At 41.2% G+C, this 25,896-nt stretch overlaps 2 protein-coding genes across 3 annotated transcripts in view; one reads left to right on the forward strand and one right to left on the reverse strand.

Annotated features, from left to right (window-relative positions):
• Nucleotides 1-3,465, reverse strand: part of arhgap29a (Rho GTPase activating protein 29a) — a 42,097-nt gene extending 38,632 nt beyond the window's left edge. Inside the window, exons 1-2 of the mRNA XM_033638847.2 lie at nucleotides 3,324-3,465; nucleotides 1,526-1,940 (exon numbers count right to left, since the gene is read on the reverse strand). Coding sequence (XP_033494738.2) covers nucleotides 1,526-1,841 — 316 coding nt within the window. The 5' untranslated portion in view covers nucleotides 1,842-1,940; nucleotides 3,324-3,465. The remainder of the gene's footprint in view (nucleotides 1-1,525; nucleotides 1,941-3,323) is intronic.
• Nucleotides 3,466-6,866: 3,401 nt separating this feature from the next.
• The window catches only part of prkdc (protein kinase, DNA-activated, catalytic subunit), a 40,595-nt gene continuing 21,565 nt past the window's right edge, over nucleotides 6,867-25,896 (forward strand). Inside the window, exons 1-45 of one of the 2 annotated variants that reach the window (XM_033638983.2) lie at nucleotides 6,867-7,197; nucleotides 8,249-8,325; nucleotides 8,404-8,508; nucleotides 8,876-8,950; nucleotides 9,118-9,226; nucleotides 9,316-9,428; nucleotides 9,766-9,865; nucleotides 9,989-10,044; nucleotides 10,265-10,295; nucleotides 10,372-10,529; nucleotides 12,564-12,710; nucleotides 12,951-13,115; nucleotides 13,219-13,387; nucleotides 13,896-13,945; nucleotides 14,086-14,196; nucleotides 14,477-14,626; nucleotides 14,883-14,992; nucleotides 15,201-15,360; nucleotides 15,697-15,783; nucleotides 15,889-16,008; nucleotides 16,423-16,582; nucleotides 16,708-16,817; nucleotides 17,160-17,247; nucleotides 17,406-17,569; nucleotides 17,702-17,854; nucleotides 18,096-18,203; nucleotides 18,420-18,646; nucleotides 18,768-18,862; nucleotides 19,088-19,190; nucleotides 19,415-19,548; nucleotides 19,652-19,882; nucleotides 20,205-20,431; nucleotides 20,513-20,721; nucleotides 20,836-20,968; nucleotides 21,534-21,692; nucleotides 21,852-22,055; nucleotides 22,182-22,370; nucleotides 22,569-22,673; nucleotides 22,769-22,936; nucleotides 23,101-23,228; nucleotides 24,062-24,269; nucleotides 24,528-24,706; nucleotides 24,815-24,983; nucleotides 25,163-25,228; nucleotides 25,314-25,377. In XM_033638983.2, coding sequence (XP_033494874.2) covers nucleotides 7,035-7,197; nucleotides 8,249-8,325; nucleotides 8,404-8,508; nucleotides 8,876-8,950; nucleotides 9,118-9,226; nucleotides 9,316-9,428; nucleotides 9,766-9,865; nucleotides 9,989-10,044; nucleotides 10,265-10,295; nucleotides 10,372-10,529; nucleotides 12,564-12,710; nucleotides 12,951-13,115; nucleotides 13,219-13,387; nucleotides 13,896-13,945; nucleotides 14,086-14,196; nucleotides 14,477-14,626; nucleotides 14,883-14,992; nucleotides 15,201-15,360; nucleotides 15,697-15,783; nucleotides 15,889-16,008; nucleotides 16,423-16,582; nucleotides 16,708-16,817; nucleotides 17,160-17,247; nucleotides 17,406-17,569; nucleotides 17,702-17,854; nucleotides 18,096-18,203; nucleotides 18,420-18,646; nucleotides 18,768-18,862; nucleotides 19,088-19,190; nucleotides 19,415-19,548; nucleotides 19,652-19,882; nucleotides 20,205-20,431; nucleotides 20,513-20,721; nucleotides 20,836-20,968; nucleotides 21,534-21,692; nucleotides 21,852-22,055; nucleotides 22,182-22,370; nucleotides 22,569-22,673; nucleotides 22,769-22,936; nucleotides 23,101-23,228; nucleotides 24,062-24,269; nucleotides 24,528-24,706; nucleotides 24,815-24,983; nucleotides 25,163-25,228; nucleotides 25,314-25,377 — 6,037 coding nt within the window. In that variant the 5' untranslated portion in view covers nucleotides 6,867-7,034. Of the gene's footprint in view, nucleotides 7,198-8,248; nucleotides 8,509-8,875; nucleotides 8,951-9,117; nucleotides 9,227-9,315; nucleotides 9,429-9,765; nucleotides 9,866-9,988; nucleotides 10,045-10,264; nucleotides 10,296-10,371; nucleotides 10,530-12,563; nucleotides 12,711-12,950; nucleotides 13,116-13,218; nucleotides 13,388-13,895; nucleotides 13,946-14,085; nucleotides 14,197-14,476; nucleotides 14,627-14,882; nucleotides 14,993-15,200; nucleotides 15,361-15,696; nucleotides 15,784-15,888; nucleotides 16,009-16,422; nucleotides 16,583-16,707; nucleotides 16,818-17,159; nucleotides 17,248-17,405; nucleotides 17,570-17,701; nucleotides 17,855-18,095; nucleotides 18,204-18,419; nucleotides 18,647-18,767; nucleotides 18,863-19,087; nucleotides 19,191-19,414; nucleotides 19,549-19,651; nucleotides 19,883-20,204; nucleotides 20,432-20,512; nucleotides 20,722-20,835; nucleotides 20,969-21,533; nucleotides 21,693-21,851; nucleotides 22,056-22,181; nucleotides 22,371-22,568; nucleotides 22,674-22,768; nucleotides 22,937-23,100; nucleotides 23,229-24,061; nucleotides 24,270-24,527; nucleotides 24,707-24,814; nucleotides 24,984-25,162; nucleotides 25,229-25,313; nucleotides 25,378-25,896 lie in introns of both variants that reach the window. The other variant, XM_033638982.2, reaches the window with a different exon arrangement.

Raw genomic sequence — 25,896 nt, forward strand, 5'->3', positions numbered from 1 at the left:
TAGCTCAGGCTGTTAACGCTCAACTAGGTCAGAATCAGAAAATGTGCAGCCATGATGAAAGCTCATGGTATATTCCTTATTTGAATTAAGCCTTCCTCTGTTCCACACAGCTGCAGACGTCGATCTCTTGCACATGATGATTTACTGCTTTGATCCTTGGCACGGTGACAGGTCACTGAAAAGTCTCTCAAGCTTAACAAGGTGCCTGCTGCAAGTCCTGCTCTCCATAATGCTGACATGTCCAGCCGGGTCAAGCACCTTTACTGACCTCTCCAGACAAAAAACAAAGCCTGGGATTCCTTTTTTACAGAGCTTGGGCGTCATGGCACAGTAGTAATGAGGGAGTAAAGGGTACTACCACCACCACACTGCAGGCACCTTCACCTCATCTGATCTGATTTAGATCTTCCATACCAATTTGGGGATTAACAAATCTGGATCTGATCCAAGAGGCAACGCTGAACATACCAAGTCAGGAATGTAATAACCACCCACACAAATATACAGAGTCGCAAGTCTCTAAACTTCCCTATGGTTTGGAAAACATCCATTTCATCACTGATAAAAGGAGCCTATTAAGTACTAGATTAGAGGATGTTTTAATCAATCTAAAAAAGCCTGGGCATCAAAAGTTCCTGCTGGATTGTTGCTGTTGTTTCATGTGGCTTCAGTGTCACTTTAAACTTTGAAAGAGGGAACACTGATATTCTATTTGTTACGCTAAAATTTGTAAAGCAAACCTTATCATACCTTGCTAAAATGTCTTTTCAGGGTAATCAACTCGGACTGATCTAAGAATTTGTGGCAAGCAGCCTTGCCGTAGCCAACCAGGATATTGAGAATTCTTGCTGTGTAGTAATTTATCAAAGCCGTTTTTAATAGTTTTTAGAGAGACTTTTAAATGTTTGGATATTTAACTTCACAGATAGAAAGATGGAGGACAAGAACCAAACTAAAAGTGAGATAAGACTGGTTGACTGACCGTGCAGCCAAGGCTGCAGCAGGACAAAACAGGTAGATAGACCTGGGACTGTGTACACTGTGGTGACAGTGTGTACACAAAGAGCTGTGGTCTGTTATGAATCCGTCTGACTGTGCCTACACTGCTCCGCTTCTTTCATCTAAAGACTGCCACAAGTTGAGATATTTTTAGGATGTGCACATCTTATTTATGAGCACAAAATAATAATTACAAAGCTTAACCACACTGATGTGTTCATGTCATCAGCATGTTTATATGTGGAAGCACTTACATGTGTAACTTACCGAAAAGCCCACATGCACCATGGCCAATTGTTGTGTCAACAAATTATTACCAGGTAAATCCAAAGACACTCAAGTTAGGATTTGAATCTGTTAGTGTGAATATAAGTGATAGGGTTTATTATACCAGCTGTGAGACATCTGTACCTCAAAAAACTATTTGTTTGTTAGAAGAGCGTGCTGTGTTTTTATCATTAGCAGGAAATTTAGCAAACACAGCAGAAAATTACAACAAAAAAACAGTGTGTCTTTCCAAACATACCTTTGGAGTTGAAAACTTCTTTGAGTTGTAGAAGCACATCAGCAAACTTGCGCACGTCGCTGACCAGCTGCATAATATAGATTGGGTCTGAGGTGGGGATATCTGGGCTGTCTGAGCTCACCGAGCCACTCTTGGAGACTCTGCTCGGCACCCCAGAGCCCACGCTGGTAGGGCTGGCTGAACCCAAGCTAGAGCTGGAGAATCTGGAGATGCCTAGGGAAAGTTTGGTGCCACCACTGCCGCCGCCGCTGCTGCTGCCGCCACTACCACCTCCTGATCCTCCGCCAGAGCTCTGGCGCAGCATGGCAGCCAGCATGTTTTATTGGTCCAGTGGCCCTTGGGCCTGGTGACTATTATCCCGCAGTTAGACTCAGTTCTCAGACCCAGCGCTGCACCGAAACAGGAATGAAGGATTCTGCCAAAGAAAGAGAAGACTCTTGATCATGTCAAAAACCATCTGGAATAACATGACATTACCGTTTGAAAGAGATGACACAGTACCAAATAGGTTGTAACAGGGCATACACCCTCACAGCATGGTGTTCTCACTATGAAATGGGTTGTCTCAGTTATTTGTTGACAATATTCAACATGTGAATCCCTTGAAATTAACAATAAAGAATCTGCATGGAGTTTAAATGGGTCAATCAGAAGAAAATGAGGCGCATGGCTGGACCATTCCTCATGCTGTCAACCTGCAATATTTCACAAACAGTGTTGTGCTCTGAACAATGTGTGAGGTAATTCAATTAAGCAGTCCTTGTAGTACTAAAGAAGCCTCAGTCGTCTTTACTGTAATACAATAATGACACCAATTACCACCTAAAACATAATCTGACAGACCAAACCTGTCTTTAACTATGATGTAATTGAAACATAGTTATCCTCATCAGTTACACCATGCCTATATTTGGCTGTGAGTAACATGCAATGCCTCAGACAGGACATGACACTTACATATATATATATATAAAATATATTCAACCAGTAAACACATTTGAAGCTTTTATACTTGACACATTAATCTATAGCCTCTCTTGCAGTGATTGATGCTACAACTGATGTAAACATGTCCTGCATTTTAATTTGGTTTATTTATAAATACAGACTAAACATTAATTTGTAAAAAAGGGTGTATAAAGCTAGACAGGAGGGAAAAACAGTAGATAAATGAGTTAAATACAGGTGGTCATGCATTTCCCATCCACTCTGTGTCTAAGCGCATCTCCCAGTGCACAGGTTCACTACAGAACGCGACTCCACTGGTTTAAATTCACAAATTAAGATGATTCCTTGTTTATTGCCAAATAAAACAAAATGAACTTTATTCCTGTTAAGGCTGTCGGATCATTGAGGTCTGCTTGTTAATTCGGCTTTCATAAAATCTACCAAACAACACCCTTTGTCATAGAAAATTAACTTTTTCATCACCCTGGCTGCTACGGCAGATCGCGATAACCGTTCGCGTTTAACGTTAGCTCGGACTCGAGGAACAACCTTAATGTAGTGTTTTGTGACAGTAATACGTGCTGCGTGTGTTGAAGTTATGTCGAAGTGGTGTGTTGCGAGTTAACAAAAGTTTGAAAGTAATTTCTCCTCAAGAATAAGTAGGCTCTTCGCCAGCGAAAGGCAGCATTGAAGTAGCTAGCTCCTTACAAGTTAGCTTGAATTCCACTAATGAAAGTATGCAGCTGATTTGCAACGTCTCTGTGAGGTCAAATTAGTTATTAGCAGCGATGTGTTTCTGTAGCGAGCAACCCAAAATAAATGTTACAACTTCTCAGACAAAATTACACACCTGTCGTCGGATCCTGAAACATTTCAGCCAAAAAAATCCTGAGGCGTAAAAGCAACCGGTGATCAGTCTTGAGAAAGACAAAATAATCCACAGCCACTGTCCTGATGTCTCACAGCCGCGTCCCCCTCACTACTCACTGTCCTGCCCGGCTCCACTGAGTTCAATCACCTCCTCTCTCTCCGTGATGTAGGCTGTAACTTGTGATGTGTGTGTGTGTGTGTGTGTGTGTGTGTGTGTGCGTGTGTGTGCGTGTGTGTGTGTGTTGGGGATTTCATGTGGAGTCCTCCCTTAACAACAGGTGTCTGGAGTTTTAAAGTGTCAAGCAATCCATGATAAAACATCCAACTTCCGATTATGCCTTTCAAAATAAATTCACTGGCTTGGATTTTACAACTTGCTACATGTCAGTGTTGGTGTGACTTTTAAAGTCTTTCTACTAAAACCTAAACACAGAATATCAGCAAAATATGAATTTGAGAAAAAATGAGAATACAATATGTATCTTTATATCCTGGGCTGGCAGTAGCTTGGTCCATAGAGACTTGGGTTGGGAACTGGAGGGTCCCCAGCTCAAGTCCCTGTATGGACCAAGTGTGGAGTATGGATTGGTAGCTGAAGAGGTGCCAGTTTGCCTCCTGGGCACTGCTGAGATGCTTTTGAGCAAGGCTCCGAACCCCCAATTGCTAGGGGTGCCTGTCCATGGGCAGCCTCCTTGCTCTGACACCTCTCCTTTAATGTATGTATAGGTCCTGTTTGTTCATGTGTGTATATTTCAGGCCTGACAATGAATTTACCTCCAGGGATAAATGAAATATTTCTTCTTCTTCTTCTTCTTCTTCTCCCTCTTCTTCTTTTCATACAATGCTTCATATCTCGAAATTTAACTGATAAAACCATTATACAACTAATGTCAAACAAAGTGCCCTGCAATTTTAAATGTGTAAAGTTGTTAAAAATGATGCCCATACAAAGGCGTGAGTTTTGTTTCAACACTGGGGATAACACAATTTTAAGCATCAAACATTTAATTTCCTGTATTCCATTAATTTTTATGCACCAATTTGTGCGTTTTCTGCATCATTTTATGGTGTAAGTATCTTAAATTCTGTCAAAATAAAAATCTGCTGTCATGTTTTTATTATATGCACACTGAGGGGGACATGTCCCCTGTGTCCCCCCGAAGTCTACACCTAATATATGTAAACAGATTTTGCCAATTCAGTGTTGATAACTTTTAGTCTGAAGGCAAAATCTCTTCACTTCCGGTATTATTCTGATGGACTTGAATTCATTCCACCAACTTGAAATCTGTGAAACATATTGAATACCTCATCGTGAATCACACCTGATAAGAGCCTATTAAGATGCATTAAGTAGCCTGATCAGCATTTGCTTCACCTCACAGACTCAGAGATATGGACCAATATATCTCAGTTGTAAATCCCTGCAGTTTATATAGAGGCCTGCTTGAATTGCAAGGTTGTGTTGCAGCTTCAGTTTGCACCGCTCTGCCGCCTGCAATATGTTTCTGTGGAGCAGAAAACTTTTTGACATATTCACATAAGGAAGACACACAGCTCTCCCTCCTCAAAAAGTGATCTGTCTTACAGCAACAGAACTCACTTAATCACCTATAGGCTTTATATGTGAATATGCCTAAACTGTGTATGGTTTAAAAAAAAGGGATTTTGGATCTTTAATCCTTGAGGCTTTTATCCAGTTGAACTGAAAATAAATCTAGTACTGGAGGGTCCAGATAACACAGTGTACATGATTGACATCTGCTGGTGAAAATAAAGTAGTGCAGCCAAATAAGGCAAGACGCTCATACATGCAATTAACAAGACATAGCTGTGCTTGGTGTATATGGCTATGATATGTGGATATATATTGTTTAACTAGTGTTAGTCTAAATGGTATTATTTCTCCTGTCTTTTCTACTTTTTTGACTTGATATACTCACTTGAAGGTCAGGTGCGTAAGATTTAGGAGGATTTAATGGCATCTAGGTGAGGATTGCAGATTTCAACCAACTGAGACTTCTCCTGGTCAGGATTCATTGGTCAGTGTTCATTGTTCAGGAGTTTTTTTTTACCGGGAGCAGAATAATCAGCAGAGGACCTATCTCTCCTAAACACATGGACCAGGTGATTAAAACCGCAAAAAAACTACTGAATAAAGCAGTTTCACAGTTCAAATCAGTGTTTTTCTGATGCTATTTGGCAAGTGGGAGGCTGGCTGCTAGCACAGCACCTGCATATGCCTGCTATTTTTTTTAATTTAGTTTTAATTTTTTTATTTTTTGATGAGGGAACCAGGACGATGCTAAGTCCCGTGTCTGCCTACAAAAACAACATCATCTTGCAGCACCCCCTGTCCTGAAAATGGTGTGTCATGTGGGCTAGCCACATGACCTGACATATTTACTAATTTAAACTAGAAGAGAGCATGCGCAATTTCTGATAGGAGTAAAAAAGATTTGGGGAGGGCCAATTCACCTTTTGAGGGGCCCAGCCATCTCTATGTGCGGGCCTGCTTTCAGGTAGGCTTGCTAGCTCTGCCTATGGAGTAGGGCACTAGCACTTGGCTGTGTCCGTCATGAGTGTACAGTGCCCCCCAGTGGTTTGAATGAGGAACTGCAAAAGATTGAATTCATCAAGTTAGCATCAATGCAGACATGACATTTAACAATTCTGGTGAATATGTTTACAATACAGAAGCAGCCTTATCAGAAACAAACTAACAGGTGATTATAAAATAATAATATTTATTGTTCCCCTGTCAGTGTTCACAATTAGATTCTACAACAACACATTATTCAGTGGGAATATTAGGCTATAGTTATTAATACTGCTTATGCCATTATTACTTATGCATCTTCTTGTTCATTTTATTCTGTTTTAATTATAGTGTTGATCAGAAATACTTTATTGATCCCTGGAGGGAAAGTGTGACACGTTGCAGTTACTATTGTACTCTATATGCATAAATTATAAGAAAATAGAGATAGAAATAATAATTATGTAAAAAACAAAAAACAAAATTGCATTACGCTACAATATATAACACAATATATGCATTTATAAAAACAGAAAAATAATAAATATGAATAATATGAACAAAGAATAGTTGTAAATACTATTATTACACTATTATTAGTAGTAGTTGTAGGCTCGTAGTAGTGGTAGTATTGTTGTTGTTGTTGTTGTTGTTGTCGTACTCCCACTACATGCTACAAATTCTGTGTATTAATAAGTTATTGACTATGATTTGCACGTCGTTATCAAACAATACATAAAGTGGCAGACACCATTTCGTGTTACCTTTTCCGGTGATGATTTCAAAATAAAACTTTCAAAGTATGTAGACAGTAATATAATCACACACCCAAAACAGAGGACATTAAAACCGTATCATTATATACTCGTGAGTATATATAGTAGATGCACTACCAACGTGGCCACTAGAAAATGCTCGTTGTCACTTGAATCCACGCGACCTTCATCTTAGGAGCTTTTATTTTGAAGCAAACAATCCCATCCAGGTGCTTCCTGATGCGCGAGACTGTTTGAGATTGAATGGCTTTGCCGTGGCATGTCTGATAGTGTTGTGAAGCTACATTAAGTGTAGTTTTTCTCTGATTGTGTACTTCTAAGTGAAAGTGAAGTGGTTATTGTGATGCTAATGTTAGGTTAGACTCGTGCTGCAGTCATGTCTTCCGACGGCAGCGCTGCTGGAGGCATCCAGGGTCTTCTTCTCAAACTTCATGAGTCACTTTCGGACGAAGACACCCGAGGTGCAGCTCTGAAATGTCACGATATTGTCGGTGACCTGGGACAGGAGTGCATGCTGACACCAACCGAGAATGAACTTGGTAAGACTGGGAAGTCCAGCAGATAGTCATCTCCATGTCTTATAGGAACGCGTTGAATCCGCGCCAAACTCCATTAACAATCTGGCAGTTTAATGGTAAACATGCTTCTGTTGTTGATGAGAGGTAAACACCTTGTAGGAAATGGTGTTACAGGGATTTTTGGAAGGTACTCATTAAATCGGCATGCATTCTTATGTCATATTTAATTTAGAAGTTTAAGTTTGTCTGTTGCACATCCCTACTGCAGGGTCTTCCGCCAAAACTCACTGTGGTGGGCGGTAACGTGAAGTCAGAACACAATATAAAAATCACGTGGTCCTTTGGCAATAACTAAAGCTCGCAAGGCTACTACCATAATTCCAGTGGAGGTCTTCCCTGTTAAAGTAGTCATTAACATATGATTAAAAGGCTGCAATTGGTTTGCAGCAGAGGGTTCAGAAGTCTACAGGGTGTTGTTCAGATCACAGATTACCTCCATGGCACCTTTTTCCTCAGGGGACTCCCTCTTTAGTTCATACCATATGCAACACATAGCATATGCTCATATTATCACATGTACGACCTATGACCCTGGTCATCATCTTCCTGGGCTCCACTCTCAGCATCCAGGCAGCAGGGTGGTGGGAACAACTACAGAGTCCCTCCCTGTTCATGTAAGCTCAAAACCTGACTCTTCCAAATCCCTGTGTTGCCCTGCAGCCCTGCACAGAAGTTGAAATATTGTGGGTATCATGATGTGAATTTTTCATATCATAAAAAAATTATATCGTGAACAAGATGAGATGGCACATCCCTTACTGCACAGGACTTAGATCATGCTCTTTCCAGTATTTAGATCATAATTGTAGGTCCATATAACTGATCAGTTAATTATGTAAAGTTATAGCACATGAGTAAGTTGGTGTTATGTTTTAGGAGGCTGTAGCAAAGGGTAGCGCTCTCAATGTGCAGAATTACGTGATGACATTTGCAATGCACATCCTGTAAGTGGCATGCAAAAACATGTGTTAACATTTCCCTCTGTTTCCATCTTTGCATCTTCATCTTGAAGCTTTACAGACATCCTTATTGTTCTCAAAAGACTATGGACTGCTCATCTTCCTCAGGAAGTCCCTGGGATCAGATGAGGTTGGTATCAAGGAACATCTAACGAACACTGATGTTCTTTATGAAGTTCTCATGTTAACAGAAAGGTCTGTTTTGCAGTTTCGGGACACCCGAGTTGAGATCTTGGGTTTTTTGGAGAAGTTCTTGGACAGGGTCTCACCAAGAGTCAAAGGCTGGGAGACAACTTACGCTGTTGACATAAGAGTAAGCTCCCCATTTATAACCAGATTAAATGTTGGTCTTTGTTTTTTTAAAGTGCCAAATGTAAAAGTTTTATTCCTCAGCTATGGCTTCATCAGCTTTTTACATGTGTGCATGTGCATGATGACACAGACTTTAAAGAGGGAAGGTAGTATTTGCTGTGACAGCAATACAAAGGAAAGATCATGACAAGTTATGATGCATCCATAGATTTAAAGTAACATAATTCAATGTCTGCTGATACTGACAAAAGTAGCCTCTAAGTCTACCAATTCGTATCAGACATTAATCAGTACAAACACAAAACGAACTTTGTATGTATACATGTATTTTCACAAATGTATGATGTGTCTATTTTTTCTTTGTGCAGGACACATGCATGGCTGTGTATACGAAGGAAAAGGTAGCCAAGTGTAGGACTCCAGTGCTGGATCTCCTTATTAAGGTTGGTTTCTCTTGGCATCTAGTGTGTTTTCTAGCCTAGTGTGCTCGGTGTAAACTGCATTCAGACCAAAAGAAGAAACCCACTTTGACAGTAGTTCTTATTCATACGATCTTGGGAGAGTCTGTTTGATGTATTTGTCAACACTGACTTATAAAATCTCTCCTCAGGTTCTCCAAACAACAAAATCCTCCAGTGTCGTTGCAGACCTTCGAATCTCTGAAATCTTCAACAGATACTACAGTGAGCTCTGTCAGAAGAGCAAACTACCAGATTCTGGTGAGTCTTCCTTTGACGCCTTACACCAAGATGAGAATGACTTCATGGTAAATTTCACAAACGTTTTTTTTTTTCACCTTTTGTAACAGTGCTTGGCAAAATCTATGAGCTGTTGGGAGTTCTTGCAGAGGTTCACCCCAGTGAGATGGTCAACAACTCTGACAAACTCTACAAAGCTTATCTAGGGGAGCTGAAAGAACAGGTGTGTTAATAGATGACATGGCATTGACATGGAAAAAAGGAGGAGGAAATTGTGATTCATTATAGGGCTGGGCAATATCTCGATATTATATTAATATTGTGATCTTAAAATTAGATATCGTCTTAGATTTTGGATATCATAATATCATAAGTGTTGTCTTTTCCTTCTTTAAAATACTGCATTACAGTAATGTTCTAGCTGTTTAGTCATTATATCCACATCACTGATGACTTACTATTACTTACTGACTTACTGTGCTTTTCAGTAAGTTTGTTTTTTGATTCTGTGACAGCACAGCTGTGTGTGTTCAGTTGTGTCTTTTATCTTTTTGCTTTAGATGACGTCTTCAACAAAGGAACCAAAACTTTTTGTTGTAGCAGGATGTTTGAGAGGAATCACTGCTTTGATGGTCAACTTCACAAAAACAATGCAAGAAGGTGTGTGCGCCCATATTTTTTGCAATATCCATTTATTTCACATGAACAACGAAACATTTTCAATGCTGTTTCTACGACAAGTGCATGATAGATGTATGATTAGTGTGTGTCTCTGACTTGCAGACCCAGCAACGTCTAAGGACATTTTTCAGTATGCCCTGAAGGCAATCAGCCCACAGGTAAATATTATTGTCTCAGCTATCATGTAATCCTTTGCAGATGAAATACCCTGAAACTGAGACTGTGGGTGGTCATCCAGACTGTTCAGTACTCTGATTGTGTAGCATATGTTATATTGACCCTTATATTTGTTCATGGCATGCTGAACTGTTCTGTAATTGCCTTTTACATTAAATGTGATACTATTTAACATGACATGTGTTCTCATTGTTGTTGTAGATGGAAATGACCCGCTATGCTGTCACATTTGGTAAGGCCTGCCATTTCCATAGCAACATGAAGGTAAAGTTCCTTGAAAACTAATTTGTCTTTTGACTCTTAAACAGCTGGGCTCAGATTATTTGCCAGGCATGCGTCCCAGTTCAGCAGCTGCCTGATGGACCACTACAGGGCTTTGTTTGAGGTCATGTCCAAACTCTGTGGACACATCAATGCTGAGATGAAGAAGACGAGTTACTATGCGCTTGAGGCCTTCCTCAAACAGGTAAACTTTAACACGTGGGCACAGTAAAGACGTAGACAACCAGACTGACAGGTTGGCACTACGCTTAAAATAGACCTGCTTTTGATACACCCTTTGTCATCAATAGCTCAGCCCCGGGTTGTTTGTCATGATGCCAAATGAATTTAAAACAACTACAAGGAGCTTTCATTCTGTGTCGATTTTGGAGTCCCCTGTGAACAAAGGAATAGTTTCTCCATGAGCACCACAGCCTCGTGATGGTAAGATCTTGACCTGGCTAACGTGTGCATTCGTTTTTTTTGAAGCGAGTGAAAGAAAGACAGGTTATTTTTAATACTTTTTTTTTTAAACACAGCGATTTGCAGGATGCATAGCTATAAGGTAACGCATCTATTTGCTGCTGTGTTAGATCAATAACTGTGATATAATGATGGTGAATCAAAGTAAACTTTGTTTCAGCAACCAACGTAAATTCATAATGAAGTAAAACCATGTCTCGCAATGTATTTCATAACTAAAATAGACATACTTCATGTCTGTCTGGGAGGAAGGGGGCTGATTCAGGATCACTTTGAATCAAGGCCAAGGCGTTCCCTGGCCAGATGAAATATATTATCCTTCCAGCGTGTTCTGGGTCTGCCCCGGGACCTTCTACCAGTGGGACGTGCCCAGAACACCTCTAGGTGCCCAGGAGGCATCCCGATCAGATGCCTGAACCACCTCAACTGACCCCTTTTGACACAAGGAGCAGCAGCTCTACTCCGAGCTCCCTCTGGGTGTCCATGCTCCTCACCTTATCTCTTAAGCCTAGTTCACATTACACGATTTTCACCCTGGTTTTGTGTCGCGGAGACTATCGTAATCTTTTGAGTGTTCATACCTGGCAATGTGTGTTTCTGTCAGCGGGAGTCTTGCCAACTGCGTTACGACCTGTGTGTGCACACCACAAGATTTCTCCACCGAGCCCTCGCCAACAGAGCCTCAGATAACGCGGTGACATCACCAAACTTGGAGGCAACACATCATAAAGGCATGGATGTTCTTCCCAGTGTTGAATCAGATCTGCCTCCAGGGCCTGGGTCCAAACACAACGCGCTCCCCATGATCCTGTGGACGCCGCCATTGTTGTTGTTGCTTGCCAGCTTGTCAGTGTTGCCAGATCTTGGGAGAGAAACAAGCAACCAGGGCTATGGAAACAAGCCCAAAGAAGCGTTTAAATAACTTATTAGACAGATGTATACAGAGAGAGGTGACATTTAGAGAGCAAGCCCAAATAAGCAACTCCACTTTAGAAACAAGCCCAAAGTCGCAGCTAATAAGCGGGCCTGGCAACCCTGCGGCTTGTCCTCCTCACATTTCTTCCGTCCTCCTGCGTGCTGATGTGGGACGTATCCCGCCTCTCATTGGCTGATGCTCTTTGTCAGTCGTGTCAGACTTCTCCAGTTTTCTAGCATGCCAGATATCCAGTCCCAGTCACAGACGAGGGGGCGACTTGCTCGTAGCTTGTTCACACATGAGGACTTGTCGTGGCAGACTATCTGCCAACTCACCTCCGACCCAAGGTGGCTCTCAAGATCCTCTGCAATGTCAAAATTGCGGTGAAAATCGTGTTACGTGAACTAGGCTTTAGGCTGAGTCCGATCTCATTCTTTCGGGCACTACCCAGAGCTCATGACCACAGGGGAGGGTTGGGACGTAGATGGACCAGTAAATTGAAAGCAAGCAAACTCGTCCTGCTTCCCTTTAATTGGCTAATGCACGACTCTCTGCTTTGCCAGTGAAAATGTTAACATAGGCTCTTCCGGTCTGCGTCTGATTTAGTGGTGAATGGTACCTGGTGACAGGCATGAAGAATAGTCATATACAAATAGCTTATTCTCTTACCGATGGTCTCATTTGCTTATGTAGGTCATGAATAGGCATCATTAATTAATTAATTGATACCATTTCATAACTTGTTCAAAACCCTCCCCTTTGTAGTTGCTTTAAACGTCAACATATTCGCAAAATGATTCCAACACCACTGCTTCACATTAACTTTTTTACCATTTTCAGGTTGCAATGCTGGTAGCAGATAATATCGAGGAGCACAAAAGCAAGTTGAAGTTCTTCATGCAGAAGTTCTGCGGCATCATAAAGACCATGGACTCAACACATAAGGAGCTGTCCATTGCCATACGAGGATATGGATTCTTTGCTGCCGTATGTTTGTTGTCTTTTTTGCTTCAATTACAGCTGTGAAGTTATTTTAATTTGTTAGTTATTTAAAGTTATTTTAAACTAATGCACCTCAGATTCACATGTTTGCTGCTTGAGTTGTGCGTTTCATCTTTCCATCACTTACTTGTTGCTAATTTAATCTCTCACTTTCTGTTGTTCAGGCACAATCTACACTTCCTAATACAAAACAGTGAAATGAAAATCTTGTTTTCTTTCCTGTAGCCATGCAAGAAAGTTTGCCCACAAGATGTGGACTTGATGTACACGGAGCTGATTCAGCGCTGTAAGCAGATGTATCTGACTGAGTCTGATGGAGAGGAGGACAGCTTCTACCAGCTGCCCAGCTTCCTGGACTCTATAGCCAGTGTCCTGATTCACCTGGACAAGGTAACAGACTCAGTCAATGTCATTCACTTTGACCAAATGGTAAATAACAACAGTACCCTAAATCAAAACACGAATAATTTCTGCTTTGTGATCATGGTCTCAGATCCCAGAGGTGTATACACCACTACTGGAGCGTCTCCTCGTGGTACAGATTGACAGCTTCCCTCAGTACAGTGAGAGAATGCAGACTGCTTGTTGCAGGTCCATCCTTAAGGTGCTGGTGGCTGTGGCCTCTAAAGGACCCGTCCTGTGGAGTTTCATTAGCTCTGTGGGTACGTTAGTCACAAGCACATTGTACCTACAGGCCATCATGATGTTTTTAATGAGACACTGCTGTTTTTAGCAGCACCTGGTAAGATGTGTGTGGACATAAGAAGGGTTTTCTTATCACTCAGTTTACTTTTGAATGTTTTCATTGTTTAAGAATTGATTTGGTTAAGAAACCAGAGGATAGAAGACAGCACAGATGTATGCAGTATGCACTCGTGCCTCCACGTGTTGCATGCATTTTTGTCTCCCTATCTCTCTTATTTACCAAGAAACAACCAAATACACAAAATCAGTTGCAATTTATTAAACATGCATGAGCTCAATTGATGATAAAGGATTGACTCTCATTGCTGTAAAGCCTTTTGAGACTGTAATAGTGGTAAAGCGGCCCTTAAATACAGTAAAAGTAGACCTTTTTATCAAAATCTGAATTTAACCACTTGCTGCTTTTGTACGACTGTTATCTGTGACGTGACATCTGATAAACATTCACTTTTGTTTATGTTTCAGTGCACCAGGGCTTGATTCGTGTCTGCTCAAAACCCATCATGCTTTCTGAGGTCAGGCGCATGCTTTCAGACATATGTATATATATCACTCAGCTGAATGTTTTATTGCCGTCAAATTAATTTTCCTTGATTCAAAAAGTCTTGTTTTTTCACTCTGCTGATAAAGGAAATATCTGTCCTTCTTGTCTCAGGACAAAGACAACTCTGAGTCTTCCCAAATCCGTGTTGGAAAGTGGAAAGTTCCATCGAGTCAGAATTATCTTGCCTTGTTTCAAAGCCTTTTGGACTGTGATCTGCTGAAGGTACAGCTATGTTCCTTTTTTAATCATTGTTTTGAACCTATATGATATGTCATATCAACACAGACATTTTTGCCAATTATAAATATATGCTTAAGTGGCTCATACAGGTACATTGTATAATTACATACTGTAGACTGTCTCCTCCACTCTGCTGATTATGCTGCAGGGGATGTTGTTTCATCTATTCGTGGGCAGAAAATGTCTCCATGTATTGTAAGTCCTTTCAGTAGGCATCACATTTTATTTCATGTCCTTGTTACATTTGTGTCATCCTCTGCAGGATTCAGGATTTTTGGATGGAGCTTTTGAGAGTCAGAACGCTGCTCTTATACCTTTGAGCCGTCTGCTTTACGACGAGTTGGTGAAATCAGTCCTCCGAATTGTGGAAAAATTGGACTTGTCTGTGCAGAAAGTGACAACGGGAGAAGAGGTGAGGTCTCACGCTCAGGTCCCACTTTGATATGCTTCATTTACGTCCATAAAAGGTTGTTGACAGGTGCACAGTCGGATCGGCTATTATATACACCTTTTCCTAGCTGTATTACCGTGAATAACAACATTCTTTTGGATGGCATGAAACTGTAAAAACATTTGTCTCCCTGTTATTGGCTGTATCAGTTTAATCATGATTCAGTTTATCTATCTGTTGAGCCCTAATTCGTGGCACTTGTCTCCTTTTCTGTCAGGCTCTAGATGATGCAGCCCATGTCCTCCCCTCCTCTGACCCAACAGCTCATTTGTTGCCCAACAAGATCAAAGATTTCACTGCCTTTATCAACTTGGTTCACTTCTGCAGGTATTGGAGACAACACACAGCAGAGATCAGTTTACCAGACACTACAATAAAAGGGTCATATTTAACTAAGTGAAACCTGCAGACTCCCTAATTGTTATAATACTTGAATTGAACAAATTGAACATACTGGGTATTCTGCCACATTTATAGGTCATTTCAGCATTTACAATGTCCGTCTCAGCTTAACACTTTTCTCCTTTTCTTGCAGTGAGTTGTTGCTGAAGAAACACATAGAGTATTTTCAGTCCTGGATGTATCCCTTAAGCCATGACCTTATCCTCCACTCCATACGAAATCCACTTGTCAGTGGCTTTTATAAGCTGCTTTCCGTCACCATGAAAATCGCCAAGAGAATCAAGTACTACCAGGTAATATTTCCACTAGTTCAAATCTTATTTTTTTTCTTTTCTTATTCCTTGTTTTTGCCATGTCATGACATTTTAAGCATCATCTGGGCAGGTCAGAACTCAACCAGTAGATGATGTTGCAGGTATATCAAATTGTGTTTTCCAGCTGGTCTTACTAATTAAATGCCCTTTATTGGGTTCTCATCTTTTATGTGGCATATTTAGAGCACTTAATGTAACACTTCATAAAAGAAATACTGTATCCAGGCTATGGGAAAGTGGCCAGGTAAACAAAAAGATAATAACTTGTATGTATTCAATGTGAATAACTACTATTTTTCCTCTGATTCTGAACAGGGTGTTGGCCTGAGAGGCTCCACATCCCCACAGAGTGACACAGTGAAAAGTGCTTGTTTTGCACTCTTCTCTAAGTTTGGAAAAGAGGTAGCTTCTCTTTACAATATTTCCTGGGAATGTTATAATTAAAATTGAGCGTCACTGAAGAACTTTATATGAAGGACATTTGAGTGACGTGTGGTTTCCCACCAGGTGTGTGTGAGAATGAAGCAGTACAAAGATGAGCTGCTGGCATCCTGCCTGACATTTGTCCTCTCGCTGCACCACAACATCGTAGCTCTGGATATCAAGGCATACTGTCCGGCTCTTGAGGTTTGATCCTTTAATTTGTTTCGTTGTGTTTTTGTGAACATGAATGATGAATGAATGCAGCTCAAAACACAGCAGCTACGTCTGTCGCTGCCAGGAGGCACCTGGAAAAACTCTAGGGTTGCTCATGACATGTACTAAGAGTTTATGAAAAAATATCAGCACGTGAGCAGAGAAGCAAAGAGAAAACATTAGCTGAAAGTAAAGGATGCATGGTTGAAATAGGAAAATGTAATGGACAAAGAGTTGTAAAGTACTGAAAGTAATGGTTGAATAGTTTTGTTACCGTTAAGTAATGATTAAATTAAAATTAAATTCATCTGACAGGGCTTTGAGATACATCAGACAGACAGTTTTTGCCATTGCTACTAGTCTCCTACGCTAAGTCATGCATTCTGTGTGTGTTTGTGTGTCTAGGCGGCTCTGAAGTTGGGTCTGAGCCATGTTCCTTTGGCCAACATAGCCCTAGATGCCCTCGAGGACTGGTCTTCCCACATTCCTCTGGAGACCATGCAGCACTGCTACACCAACATCCTTCCCCTGCTGGACGGATACCTGAAAACTACTGCCAACGACAGTAAGCCCATAGTAGTCTCAGGGGATGTCAGGCAAATCTGTTTGGTTCAATTTTAGATGATTTCCTTTTTAAGGAGATATCAGCCAAGAGAACAGAAAGTCTAATACAGGTGTTTTTGACTTCAGACAAAGATGACAGCAACTGGGAGGTGATGTCTTCTTCGTCTTCAAGAAGTGACAGAGGATACAGCCGAGTGATGACACGGCTCCTGAAACAATCAAAGCACCTCAACATGGTACTGGATGGGAAAGTGGGAAGACATCATTCAGTATTTTATTTTTTGTGTGATATCCTCAAGGTTCCCATGTTGCATGTTGATTGTATTAGTACAACAATACAAATATGGAAAAAGGCAAACATGCCATGACTGGTGTGTGCAGGATTTTAAAACCCCCAAAATAACTAGGGCTCCTGCACGAGTAGTTTAACTTCTATTTTAATCTCTTATTAAAGCTGAATTACTTCAGGACAAGTGCCAATTAACTACCAATGATTGTGCAGTACTCAAAGTGTCAGAGTGCAACTGCTCCTTTCTAAAGACACTGTAGTCGAACTGATTACTTCTGTGTGAATGCAGGAAGATGCTCCTCTTGTCACGGTGAGGCTCAGAGTGGTGAAGCTGCTCGGTCACCTGGGAGGAAAGCTGAACAGGAATCTTGTGACTGGTGAGAATTTTCTGAACCAACTGTCTCGTTCTATTTTACGCTGACGTTGTTTATTTGGGCCATGCTCCGGCGTGAGGGTGTGAAAACACTTGTCACATGACTGCAAATAGAGATATTTGCTGTTTTTGTTGATCATTGGCCTCTGTTTGCACATTTAGTGGTCTCATCGGAGGAAACAATGAAGAAATTTGTGGCCTGGGATTCTGAGAAAAGGCTCAGCTTTGCTGTGCCATTCGCCGATATGAAGCCGGTCATCTACCTCGACCCATTTCTGCCACACATCAGCGAACTGGCTCTGTCCACAAGTGACAGACAAACCAAAGTATGTCCTCCCAACATCAAAGTGTTTCCACCATCTGTTCACAAAATTAATCTGATGCAAACTTAGATATGATGATGATATCAACCACTAGCAACAAAAGATTATTCAAATGCAGTTTCTCTTGTGGTGCAGGTCGCAGCTTGTGAGCTTCTCCACAGCTTGGTGGTCTACATGGTTGGGAAAAGTGCTCAGATGGTTGAAGGGGACAACAAATTGCCGCCCATGTACAAGCTGCACAAGAGGCTGTTTCCTGTGCTTCTGCGTCTGGCCTGTGATGTGGATCAGGTATGTACGCTCCAACGAGATAATCACCCCAAGAACAATTCCCATAAAAAGTCCTTGAATATCAAAGAAATTGGAATGATTATATTCCAGACAGGGAGAAACACGTTTTATTAATTATCCTTTAAAAGATATCAAAGATGATCAGGAAGTTCCACTGATACAGCATTTGAGTTTAAGCCTCCAATGGACAGTATGTGATGATGTCTACAGTATTTTTCATGAATTTTCATTTCTTTACCAGGTGACCAGACAGCTGTTTGAACCGCTGGTTATGCAGCTGATTCATTGGTTCACGAACAACAAGAAGTTCGAGAGCCAAGATACAGTAGCTGTTCTGGAGGCCATTATGGTAAGTGTTGATATTCTATTAAGGGCTTCATGGGCTATATTCAAACAAGACTTGAGATTATGCATTAGTAAATGTTACTCAACCCCTCTCTCAAGTGGTTCAGAGGACACTTTCTGTCCTTTCTTCCATTTAAGGTAAAGGCATTACGTTTCAGGCTTTTTGTAATAACAGTTTTCTGCTTCCTTTGGTTGCCTGATTTTTTTTTTCTCTCTTTAGGATGGTGTTGTTGACCCAATGGACAGCACTCTCAGAGACTTCTGTGGCCGCTGCATTGAGGAGTTTGTCAAATGGTCAATCAAACAGACCACCCCCAAGCAGCAAGAGAAGAGCCCCACTAACATGAAGTCCTTGTTTAAGCGTATCTACAGCTTGGCTCTCCACCCCAGTGGGTTCAAAAGACTTGGTGCAGCCTTAGCATTCAATAGTATCTACAGACAATTCAGGTATGACTCTCTGTTTTTACACTTCTGTTTCATCTCTGTTGAGTCCCAGGATGGTTTTATGTAGCCAACATGTTGGACAGTTTGTACTGAATTTAATCAATGATGTTGCCTGTCTCTGCAGGGAGGAGAAGTCCTTAGTGGAGCAGTTTATCTTTGAAGTTCTCGTCATATTTGTGGAAAGTCTGGCTCTTGCACATTCAGATGAGCGATCTTTGGGTAATTCTTCCTCAGCTTTGTAGAAATAATACACTTTTTATATCATTATCAATATCTTCTTGTCATAAGTCGCTTGTTTGTAATTGTATTTAGACAGCTTTCATTACATTTACTATTTTTTTAAAGCATTAATGTTGTGTTAAACCACTGTTGCACATTAAAGGAAGATTATAATTTGACTTTCAAAGAGGTCTGAAGCTGTTCTTGCCTCTCTTCCATCTGCAGGCACATTGCAGCAGTGTTGCAGTGCCATTGATCACCTGAAAAGAATCATCAAACAGAAGGCCCCCAGTCTCAATCAGCACAATGCGAAGACACGCATCCCAAGGTCAGTACTCTGCAGAATTCCAACTGATTTCCACGTTGTCAGTCTGTGATGCTTTCCACACCTTTGCTTAGTGAATCTAACTTGAGTATATCTGCACTCATTTTCTGTACAAAGGCTTGTTGCTGTAATTGCAGTGATGTTTATGTGACAATGACATGATTTATATGCATAAATAAATGTCACATTTCGCATTTTAATTTTTTTTCCTCTCTGTCTCCACGCAGGGGTTTTCCACCAGATGGAAAGCTGTGTCTCTCTGATGTGGTTTTATGGCTTCTGGAACAATGTGGCCGACCTCAGACTGAGTGTCGCCACAAATGCATGGAACTCCTCTACGAGTTTATACCTCTACTCCCAGGTGAGCACTCCTACCGAGCTGACGCAGCACAACAGTAATGCATGTTTAATTTATGTTAGTTATACGTGTGAATAAATTCTTTGATGTGTGTGAATGAACTTAGGAAAGAAGTCGCCACCGCAGTGGGTAGATGGCATGCTGAAGGATCATGGCATGGGTTTCCTGATCTCACGATTTGAGGGCGGAGGTCTCCTCCAGCAGCCCACTCTCAGGGACCTGACGGGTCCTTTCAGCGTCAGAGCCACCCTGCAGTGGATGGACCTCCTGCTGGCTGCCCTGGATTGCTACAACACCTTCATCCACTTACACATAATCAAGCCTCATCACATGCTCAGTAAGTCTTATTTGTGCAAGCAGTTTTTTACTACCCATTTCTTACAATGGGATACTGGAAAAATGTATAATGGGCCAGTCATTTTTGCAAAGAAGAGCTCCATCATGATGATGCCATCTGCTTAGAAACACCTCTGCCTGTCAACATCTGCTCAGGATTCACACATGTATACTGTACACAATAAATGTCATTTTAATCACAGATAAAGGGGGAAATTGTTTCTACATTGTTTCCTTGTCCAGGTGACATTATCAAATGATAAAAAGTGTTTTCCCCGCAGTGATCACAATAAATACGTTCTTTTTTTTTTCCTTCCTTCAAGGCTCCAAAGAGAAATCAAGCTTTCTGAGAGCGATGCGTTTCTTTTTGACTGAGCTGGCAACTCGCAATCTGGCAACAGCAGAGAGCTGTTTCCCTGTCAGCAAGAAGACCTCTCACTTCAGCCCGGGAGAGGTGGACCAGTACAACTACAGCAAGTGCACCATCATTGCCCGCCTGCTGGAGTTTGCCAGCATGATTCTTGTCAAAGGAGACCAGGAGTTTTGGAAGGTATCACTGAGTTTACAACACTGATATTAACAAAGTCCACTTTTTTTTTCTTTGCTCACTATTTCCTTAATTTCTTCACAGCTTTTGGAACAAGACATTTTTGTCTCCAGTTTTTTTGAGCTGACCGCGCTGGTGGTGTGTGAGCCGTCTGCTGTAGGTTTCAACATGGCAGATGTGGAGGTAATGAAGAACCTACCAGAAGTGTGTGTTCCTTTACTAAAGGCACTGCTGACCTCGCCTTACCGCGCACGTCTTGAAAGCAGTTTACGGACAAAAATCTCCCATAAAAGGTCCGTTAATCATCTCTGAGTACTCTCATTTAGAGTTCCCCATTATAAAACAAGATGAGCAACATGCAATTTTTTTTTAAAATTTCTTTCTTAATTTCTCAATGATCTCTCTAGTGTAGAGGAGTTGTGTGCTGTGGACCTCTACCATTCCAGCACCGTGCACCACCATGAGCAGATGGAAATGGTTCTGTCTTCCTGTAAGCAGATCCACAAAGCCAACTTCCTCAGCTCCATTCTGCTCAGCCAGGTAATTCGCCTTGGACATACTAAATGTGGTCATTTACCTACAATAAACTTTACAATATCAGCAACAACTTTGAGTTGTCCAGATATGCCATGGAAGTTTTCATTATCATTAAACACTTAAAACATACTGAAACTTATCTGAAGTAAAGCATTTTGCTTAATGCACTGATAACTGTGGTGTAAGACAGTGGATTTTTCCATTAGGCCCAGACACACCAAACCAACATCAAAGAACTTTTACGTCGCCTTACGTCTCCTGTGCCTTGGCCAACAATTTGCACATTAACACACTGCAGTCAACGGCCACCTAGCATGTATGTTTTGCGCCATCATGAGAGGAAATAACTCCATAACTCTGCCGTCCCTGATGCTAATTCAACATGCTGAATTGGTTGAAAATCAGCTGACATGGGCCAACTAGTGCCAACAACACACAACGGCACACCACCAAAACTAGGGCGACAGTTGGCTTGACGTGTCATGGCCCTTACAGTGCTTGTTGTTGTTTCTCCAATAAAGTAGCAGCTACAGACTGATATGTGTTTTTGTTTTGTGTCACATTAAAGGATGCCCCCTATTCCATATCCCTTGGATCCCGACTTCTGATGACGGTGTATAAAGGTATAGCTCCTGGTGGGGACAGAAAGGCACTTCCATCCTTGGACGTAAACACCAAGAGGCTAGCAGATGGCCTTCTTCAGCTCGCCTTTTCTCTAAGCCAACAGGTCAGTGCTGCCACTTTCTGGATTAGATTTGATAAAACCAGATGAAAATTAAACTACCTACAGTGAAAACAAATTTTGGATGGATATGACAGAAGTTTTTCTTGTCTATGTCTTTAGCAAGTGTTTCACAGCTTGTTGTATATTACTGTGTTTCTGCAGAGTGAGCAGCTGGTGGACTTGTTATTAAACACCATCATGCTTTCTGTGCCTATATCTGGAGGTCATAGCCATAACTTCCTGAGCTTCTCGCATGGCGAGTACTTCTACAGCCTCTTCCAGACGACCATCAACACTGAGCTGCTGAGAAGTCTGGACAGCACAGTACCACGCCTCATGAAAGCTTCCTCTCTAAATCCCAGCATGGTAACCCTCTTTTTTTAACATAGTTTCTTGTAGAAATGTTTTTGCATCGTAGCCATGCACCTGTAAATAAATCTAATTGTTTTACTGTTTGTGATGTGTTTTTCCTGTTGTTAAATTTTTCATCAGGTGAGCTTGTTGCTGAACGGCATGCTGGACCACAGCTTCAGAGAGCGCTCAGTGAGGAAGACTCAGGGAAAACAGCTAGTCGAGGAGGTGCTGAGAAGGTGGATTAGTCTGCAGTCGTGGTGGGAAGGACACTCCTCAACTCCAGAGAGCAAAACTGCCACTCTTCTGCTGCTCTCCAAGCTCCTGCAGGTATTATGAAGCTGAAGTTACTGTTATAGAAAAACAACCTTCATCTCATTAAATAGGAACTATTACTGTGAGGTGTGTGAATACGTTAACAACCCTGAGTGATAATAATCGTCATTATTTATGCATCTAGGCCACATTTACTTATTGTTTTTTCTATCGTACTCTAATTTTATGAACATTTTTTCCCTCTCTCTTCAGATTGACTCCTCTGTCTGCTCCGATATAAACCATGAAGCCTTCAGACCGGTGTTTTCCACTTTCACTATGCTGCTGGTTGACATGAATCTGCCTCTGAATCTCAAGGTAATGGAAAGGGTATATCTGTTTGAGTTACGTAATAAAGTTAACAGATCTATGTATTTTTATTTTTATTTTGTTGGATTGTCCCAACTCTTCAGAGTCAGGCCCTGCTGGTGTTGCCCTTCTTCACCACCCTCCCAGAGGAGCCACTGGCTGAGTTGCAGAGAGCCCTCGATGCCCTGGTGGCGTCCCACTTCCCCATGCAGTCCGATGAGTTTGCAAAGGGCTCACTACACCGCAACAACTACATGGACTGTATCCGAAAGGTAAAGTGTTTTGGAGGTTAAGGAGGACAACAAAAATTGAGGGGGGAATTAATTTGATAGATTTTCTTAGAACAAGTGTCTCTTTTTGTTTTAACCAGATTTTATTTGCAAGTGGTACTTGGGAGGTTTTGTTGGACTAAACATACGGTTCTTTCTGTCTTTAGCTGCTTGACGCCCTGGAGCTTTCTCAGAGCCCACTCCTGCTCAGACTGATGGCAGGGATTCTGTGTCGAGACAGAAAACACATCATGGAGGAGTCCTTCCAAACCTGTTTCCAAAGAATTGCAAAGCGGTTAGTAAAGTAAAGAATACCTGAGTACCAGCTTTTCACAGTGACCGATGGAAACAACAGAACAGCTTCGGTTCAGTGAACCTTTATGAGTGATGATACACATTAGTGACTTGAAAGTAGAGCAGCAACAAATTGTCGATTAATCAATCAACGGAAAATGAATTAGCAATAGGGCTCTACAGTTGATGAAATGATTACCGAAACTGCAGTGTTGCCAAGTGCAATATCCAAATCACAGACACTGCAGTTTTACGATAAAGGTAAAAATGTGCTACAAAATACAATTACAAATGAAAAACTGTGGTGCAACAGAGATGCCCCAGCCTACAAATCATATTCCAGATGTAAGGGAGCACATTTGTTTGGTACAGACCTCAGCAAAAAGCAATCAAAAGTCGATTGTCAGTGAAAACAAAATGCAAAAATTACCCTTCCCACTAAAATCCTGTTGTTTGCATATCATGCAGCCCTGATTGGCAACTCTTTTGATAAGGGAAGAGATGTTTTAGTCATTTTTTAAGCAGAAAAGAAGCCAAACATTTGCTGGTTTCACGTTTCTTAAATGTGAGAATTTGATGCTTTTCTTTGTCGTACATGATAATAAACTGAATAGTTTTGGATTCTTGGACTGAAACAAGACATTTGAGGGCTTTGCCTTGGACTGCAGAAATGTTTCACTGTTGTTTGACAGTTTATTGACAAAACAACTAATCAATTATTCAAAAAAAAAGGGCAGATTAATAGTTGCGACCCTACTGAAAAGAGACCTCATTATATTGCATCACAGGAGTACCTTATTTTGTGTCTTTCCTGTGTTTGTCATGTCTGACTAGGTCAAGCGGTGAGCGGCAGCTACAGCTGCTGTGTACAGTATACAAGGTGATCCAACAGGGTGATGTGCCGATGAGCTCCATGCTGCAGGCCATGACAGAGAGGGTTCTCCTGCCTCTTGCCTCTCACTGTAACACCAAGGCCCTGAATGACTTCTTTGTGGCAAACGTCTCAGACATAATTGTTTTGCTGCTCAGTCGCTTCACAAAGGTTTGCTTCTTAACGCTGTTGAATTCAGGGAATAATTGAAGATACACAATTAACACTTTAATAGCTGTCATAGCTTTATTTGTGATGTAATTGTTTACTTTCTTGGTAATTGTGATGACACCTTGTTTATTTGTTGTTAATCTGAAAATTTCAGCTTTTAATCAAACACTTGGCACATACAAAAGCTAGTGGTATATTATTGAGGTCTCAGGAGCACACTGGAAATCAATTTAAGGCTTATTCATCTATCAATTTCAGTCAAATGAAACCGAATTTGAGATCCAGTTGATGAAGAAGAACGGCTGCTACAAGCTGATGGAGCTCCTGTACTCTCGGCTTCCCAAAGAAGAGGTTTATTCCAAGGATTCCCGCATCAATCAAGCCTACTGTCGCTCTGATAAACCAGAGGGGAATGAGTTATCCAAGACCTTGATCAAGTAGGACTCCACAATACTTCCAAATTCAAGAAGTGACACGACAGTAAAATTTAACACGTCCCTATTTTCCACGAAGTAACGAATACTGATTTTTAAATTTTTGATTAGGTCATGTTTTGAAGCATTCACTGAGAACATGTCTGGCGAAACTCAGCTCCTTGAACTCAGGAGACAATATCACTGTGCTGCGTACAACTGTGCCATCGCCGTCATCAGCTGTAGCTTCAGTGAGCCCAAATTCTACCAAGGCTTCCTCTTCAGTGAGAAACCAGAGAAGGTACAGACTGGCTCCTATAGTTATAATCAAGACACCTCATTTTGGAGTGATGCACTACAGTTAATTACACAACTCACTTCACATTTTTTAATGTGGTCTTATCTGATGGAAAGAGAGTGAATGAGTGATTGGAGGACTCAAGAGTTCTTCACTGATTGGGGTTTTCTTTTCTTGTCCAGTATCAGTTTATCCTGGAAAATATCATTGACACTGAAAGGACCTACAACTTTCCAATAGAAATTGAGGTATGTTTTCTTGGTCTTTTTTAAACATACCTGTTTGTTTAACACTATATTGTATGTATATTCATTTATTCTTTCACCACTGTAGGTGCCGCTTGAGAGAAAGAAGAAATACGTGATGATACGAAAAGAAGTGAGCGAGGAGAATGGAGGTAATTACTGCCACCATCAATGTTCAGTGATGTTTCTAGGTACACATCCTGCGTCTCTGACAAATAAAAATCCAAAAGGACTCAGAAAATTCACGATTAATAGGTCCAAGAGGTCACACCCTATTTTCTTCCTGATAATGCTACATTGTGAACAACAAATCTGTGTTGAAATCATAGAAACAAACAAAAGAAATCTCGCCAACCACTCAATATTTTCTTCATCTGTGCATCTATGTTGCGCCGGCGATATCCATTGTTCATAGTCTTAGTCATACTGGGAGAGACTTCATGAATGTCCTGCAACACAATCAAGGCTACACACTTGGTATTGGTGAATAAACTGATGTGGTCACTAATCGATGCTGTATTCACTCATGTAGATGAGGATTCAGTGACGCCTTATCTCCAGGGCAAACACCTTGTTAAATGTCTGTGCGTATGTCTCACACAAGACGAGCTTGTTTTATTCATAGTCTCAGGAAGTGAAAGGACAACTTAAAAACTCTCCTCAGAAAAAAA

Source organism: Epinephelus lanceolatus, chromosome 20 (assembly GCF_041903045.1).
Source record: "Epinephelus lanceolatus isolate andai-2023 chromosome 20, ASM4190304v1, whole genome shotgun sequence".
NCBI lineage: Eukaryota > Metazoa > Chordata > Actinopteri > Perciformes > Serranidae > Epinephelus > Epinephelus lanceolatus.